This window comes from Equus caballus, chromosome 6, assembly GCF_041296265.1.
Source record: "Equus caballus isolate H_3958 breed thoroughbred chromosome 6, TB-T2T, whole genome shotgun sequence".
NCBI classification, from domain to species: Eukaryota; Metazoa; Chordata; class Mammalia; order Perissodactyla; family Equidae; genus Equus; species Equus caballus.
In genome coordinates this window covers 18878690-18883914 of record NC_091689.1, presented here as the reverse complement: position 1 = coordinate 18883914, position 5225 = coordinate 18878690, and the positions used below count along the sequence as shown (strand labels likewise).

The 5225-nt window shown below is 55.2% G+C and overlaps 1 protein-coding gene and 1 non-coding gene across 2 annotated transcripts; one reads left to right on the top strand and one right to left on the bottom strand.

Moving 5' to 3' along the window:
* Positions 1-1518: 1518 nt before the first annotated feature.
* TEX44 (testis expressed 44) lies at positions 1519-2901 on the bottom strand. The gene has a single exon (XM_001495220.5). It carries the CDS (start codon positions 2836-2838, stop codon positions 1648-1650), a length of 1191 nt encoding a protein of 396 aa, XP_001495270.1. The 5' UTR covers positions 2839-2901; the 3' UTR covers positions 1519-1647.
* Positions 2902-4864: 1963 nt separating this feature from the next.
* MIR8974 (microRNA mir-8974) lies at positions 4865-5003 on the top strand. Its single transcript, NR_127980.1, has one exon. It is a non-coding gene; the product is annotated as a microRNA mir-8974 (primary transcript).
* Positions 5004-5225: the final 222 nt, after the last annotated feature.

The window sequence follows — 5225 nt, the reverse complement described above, 5'->3', positions numbered from 1 at the left end:
TCCGCCCTCCCCAACAAGCGCCCCTCCCACCTGCCTCAGCTTTTGCGCTTATTGCCTCTGTCGGGGGACACACTTCTCCTCTCTTTTTAGGTCTGATTCAGTCGCTTCTCGGGGAGGCCCTGATTACTGGGATCTGAACTGACAATTTCCCTCCTCTCAATTCTTTTCTTTCACTACGTGGGGACAGTCACGTCTCCCCTACAGGAAGTGGCAGCTCCTCCAGGAAGGGATAGACACCCCTGGTTCTTCTTTGCATCCCCTGGGGCCTAGCCTGAGACTTCCTCACATGAGCAGGGTAGTGGTGGCAACCGTGTGCCTCTGGGGGCCAGGCAGGTGACACCTGTCACTGATGCAGGTCAGGAGGTCTCTCGAAAGTGGGCAGCTCAGCTGCCGGTTGCCCTGAAGAAATAAGGCCCCTAGGTTTTTCAAGGGAAGCAGAAATCCATATTTTTATGTGAAATCTCCTGGTTTTTAAATGTTAGCAATTAGTTGACAATTTGAGAAACTCTGGGGTGGGCAAACAAGCCCATCCATGGGCTAGTTTGGCCAAGGGCATCCATTTGGAGACTCTGCTGGGAATGAGGAACAGAATGAACGAATCCACAGGCAGGGCTGCACATGAAGGTGTGTGGGCGGTGACCTGCAGAAGGCGCCCGGCCAAGGGCAGGAGAGGAGTCGGGGCTGATGTCCAGCCAGAGCTTCACTCACCAAGTCACGTGACTGGTGTGGCATCGCGTCCAGCCAGAGGGTGGGCTGGTGGCTCCCCTTCCAAGGTGGATGGAATCCCAGACAAGAGTAAAAACCGTGCAGAGACCTGAGTCTAGGGGACCAACTCATCCTGGTTTGCCTTGGGTTTTCCCGGTTTTAAATCTGAAAGTCCTACATCACAGGAACCCTCTTCGTCCGAGGCAAACTGGGACGGTTGGTCACCCTCCCTAGATCCCTGTTCCCACCGTGTCTCCAACCCATCAGAGAATAATAATGGCAGCTGAAGTGTGTGAGCTCATTAAGTGCCAGACACCGAGTGCTAGCACCTGCAGTATTTCCTTAGGTCTCATGACCTCTGCTTGGAGCGGAGTCTTGTCTGTCCTACAGATGACAGTAGGAGGTTCAGAGGGCGAAGTGACCGGCCCAGGGCCAGTAGCCGCACTGGGGTTTTAACCTACATTGGTCTGGCTCCGTGCTCTCTCTCCCACTCTCGGAGAGCCCCAGCAGGGCGGCCTGAGCCCACTAGGTCAGTAGGCCCCGGGGAAGGCGCAGGTCTCACATCCTCAGGAGCGCGCTGACCCGGTTGGAGGTCCAGCCGGGATCAATTTTTGCAGGTGTGAGACCTCCACATCTGGCCCCCCAGCCCTGCCCAGCCTCTTCCCTTTCTGCACTTTGGCCCCCAGCCCCTGAATGGGCCAACCCAAGAAGCCCTCAGAGGACCTCTTTCTGTTTCCAGAACACCCTAGCCCGCTCCTGTCCCTCTGCCCTGTGCCTGCTGCATGGACAGGGGATAAGCTGGCGCTTAGAAAATAAACTCTTGCCGCTGATTTATTGCCTGGTCTGGGGAGAGCCGTCCAGGGTAGGGGTGGGCAAGGGAGCAGGGCCTAAGGGTCCCTGGGGTCTCAGAGGCTGCTGAGCCCGACCCCTCCAGCGCAGGGTCTAGCTGCAGTTGGGGCCGGCCTGGGCCCAGTGTGGGGTGAGGTGGCTGGTCAGGTAGCGCACAGCCGAGTGGATGCCCTCGACCGTCCTTTGCTCCACCCTCTCCAGCATGTGGGTGATGGAGCGCAGGGCTGAGCTGGTCCCCGCCACCAGCCCGGAGGAGAAGGCTGCGCTGGCGTTCCCCAGGATGCTGGAGATGGAGCGCAGGCTGGGCCCTGTGCTGTACAGCAGGTCTGTCACAGAGCCACGGCCGGAGGCCAGGAAGCCTGTGGCCATGCCCATGGTGGTCTCAGACCACACCAGGATGTCTGCCAGGGAGCTGATGGATCCCTCGCCCCCACCCAGCAAGCTGGTCATGGAGCGCATGTAGTTGTTCTCCTCGCTGGCTGTATACAGGCTGGAGTCCAGGGGCCTCCTCCCCAGGGCCACCACATGAGGGGCAGGCGAGGGTGGGGCACTGCCTCCTGGGGAGGGAGGCAACAGCCCAGGCTGCAGGTCTCCTGAGCGGGCCACCAAGTCGTCCTCAGTCACTGTGTGGGACTTGGCTGATGGCAAAGCCTCAGTGTCAGCGTTCAAGGCCTTCGGACCATCAGGTTTCTCCTTGACAGCTTCAGTGACACCAGAGGCCCCAGTGTCAAGCTGGTCAAAGGCGTCTGCAGTGCTCACAGCGGGCTGAGCCTCCACATTTTGGGGGGCCCATACCTGAGCACTTGGGGTCGTTGGAGATAGTTCCTGCTCCCTGTGTGGGATACTTGCCATTTGTGGTGTCTTTTCCTTCCCCAGGGAGTCATGTTGGAAAGCCCTGGAACTCTTAGTCATCCTCAAATTTTGCACCAGCCCACCCCATCCTGCGTTCTGGGGGCTTACAGATATTTGCAGAGCTTCTGGGGCTGGGCGGGCAAGCAGCGCAGTGGCCTCCTTGGGCTCCTGGTCATGCCCTGCAGCAGCTTCATGCTCGTCTTTGTCCCCAGACGCTGATGTGGCCTCAGAGGTGGCTGACTCGATAGGGGCCTGCTCTACATCCTGCCGTTCGGCTGGCGCTGCAGCGCTGCTAGCCACGGAGACGTTTGCAATGAGGGGGACCTGACTTTGGGAACTTCCTGTTGGGCTATCCGTAGATCCGCTGTCGGCCACGTCACCCGGTGTGGGGATGCTGGCGGCTCCGGCCTCTTCCGAGGGCTCAGTGGTCATCTAGGCCCTCTGCCACTTGTGCTGGTTGAGGGAGTGGCCACGGCCTCACTGGGCTGAGTTGTCCAGGTGGTGAGGTCACAGGGGGCTGTGGGCAGCCAGCGATGTCACAGGCATCTGCAGAGCAAGGGTCCTGAGCCTCCTGAGTGACTGCCCTCGTGGGCTGACCCACAGAATGATCTGTAGCCAAGTTTGCAGGTGCATGAGGAGAGAAAGGCAGATGTCCTGGAAAAAGGTGGAGGTGTGTATACAGGTGCAGGTGCCCACAAGAAATCGTGATGGCTGTGTCTCTGATGAAAGAGGATAGGAGGCAGACGTTGATTTATAATCACTGGTGACTCGGGACCCTGATTTGGCCAGTCTGTCTGCAGAGTGAGTGAGTTGGAATCAGTGAGGGCTAAGGGCCTGGGCAGCGCTAGCCCTGCCCGTCTCTGGCTGTGGGGTGCTGTAGACTGAATGCTGAATGTTTGTGTTTCTTCCACCAAATTCACAAGTTGAAAGCTAATCCCCGACGTAACAGTGTTAGGAGGTGGGGCCTTTGGGAGGGGATTAGGTCACGAGCGTGGAGCCTTCGTGCATGGAATTAGTGCCCTTATAGGAGAGAGCCCAGAGAGCCCCCGACCCCTTCCTCCATGTGAGGACACAGCGAGAAGACGGCCGTCTAGAAAGTAGGAAGCGGGCTCTCACCAGACACCGAATCTGCCGGCGCCTTGACCTTGGACTTCCAGCCTCCAGAACCGTGAGAGATAAACTGCTGTTGTTTATGAGCCCCCAGTCTATGGTGTTGTGTTCTCGCAGCCTGAGTGGACGAAGATGGGGTTAACCCTTGTGGCACAGGACAAACAGTCTCCGTCTTCTCCCTGCTGGGCAGGGCCGGGCCGGGAGAGCAGAGAATAACAAAAGAGCTGGGAGCCCGAGTGTCCTCGGAAAAGTGTGGACCCAGATGAACCTGCCCGCGCTCATGCTCTTCATTAAGAAGCGGTCGGAGCGGAAGGTCCTGGTCTTCTGTGTCCGTGCCTCCCCCGGGTCATCAGCTAAAACTTAGTGACTATTTATCACAAGCAGGAGATGGAGTGAGGCATCTAATCCTTGCAATTACCCCGTCATCTCTAAGGGGGTACGTAGCCTCTATTATACCCATTTCACACCCGGGGAAACAGAGCCTTGGAAGGATTAGGTGACTTATTCAGTCACACGATTAATAAGCACTGAATCTGGGATTTGAACCCTGTCTGGCTTCAGAACTCAAGCTCTCTAGCACTGTCTTATACCCAGGAGGGATACTAAAAATTTTGAGTGACTGGCATGCTAAGGACCCTGGCAAATGCAGACAGAGTCCTCCCATAATCCCATCACACCAGGTGGGACACAGCTGGTGTCACTTCTCCTGAGCACCAGGCTCAACGCTTGCTGAGTATTTCTTCTCCCCATGAATACTCTGCTGCCGTCTCAGAGGTCATAGGGCAAACCAAGTTTGGTGGGGTGGGAGGGACCACCTTGTGAAGGAATCATGGAGAAGACTGCTGGTTGCTCATCCTAACAGTCCTTCTTCATTAGTATTAGAACCCCAGTTTTATTCATGGTGGCCATGTGCTCAGCCAAAAAATACATTTCCCAGCCTACCTTGCAGCTAGGTAAGATCTTACAGCCACTGAGATGTAAGCAGAGAGTATTAAGTGGAACTTCAGAAAGGAACGCCTTTTTGCTCTTTCCCCTTTATGCCATCCCGCTATCAGGAATGTGAAGGCTGGAGCACCAGCAGCCATATTGGTCTGGGAAGTAACCTTGAGGTTGGAAAGCACACACTAAGATGATGGAGCACAAAGCTAGAAGGAATCTGGGTCCCATAGTTACAGCCACCATAGCAGCCCTCAGACCACACCAGACTGTTGCTGTCCTCCAGAATTCCTATATGTGAGGGAAAATAAACCACATACATACTCAAACTATTGTTATTTTGAGTTTTCTATTACATACAGCTAAACTTGAGCCTCATTCAATTCCCATAGTTATTAGATTCCTGTCAGGTGGTCGTTCCGTGCTTGGGTGAATGTCTTTGTGTCCTAACACTCAAGATCAGCACACTGTGTTGACTGCCTGGCACAGTACAGGTGTTATTTCAGGTGAGGAAACAGAGATTTAGAGAAACTAAGTACACAGCAAGTTACCTGGCATCTACCTGACTCCAAAGCTCGCCATACCCCACACTGCTCCCTGCTTCTAGTTAGGAAGTTCTTGATGTCGTGTCATGGACAGCACTATAAGCACTCTTCACAGGCACTGCAGCCAAACTCCTTCTCCTTACCTTCTATTTGGAATTTAATTTTTTTTTTTTTTTTTTGGTGAGGAAGATTAGCCCTGAGCTAACATCTGTTGCCAATCCTCCTCCA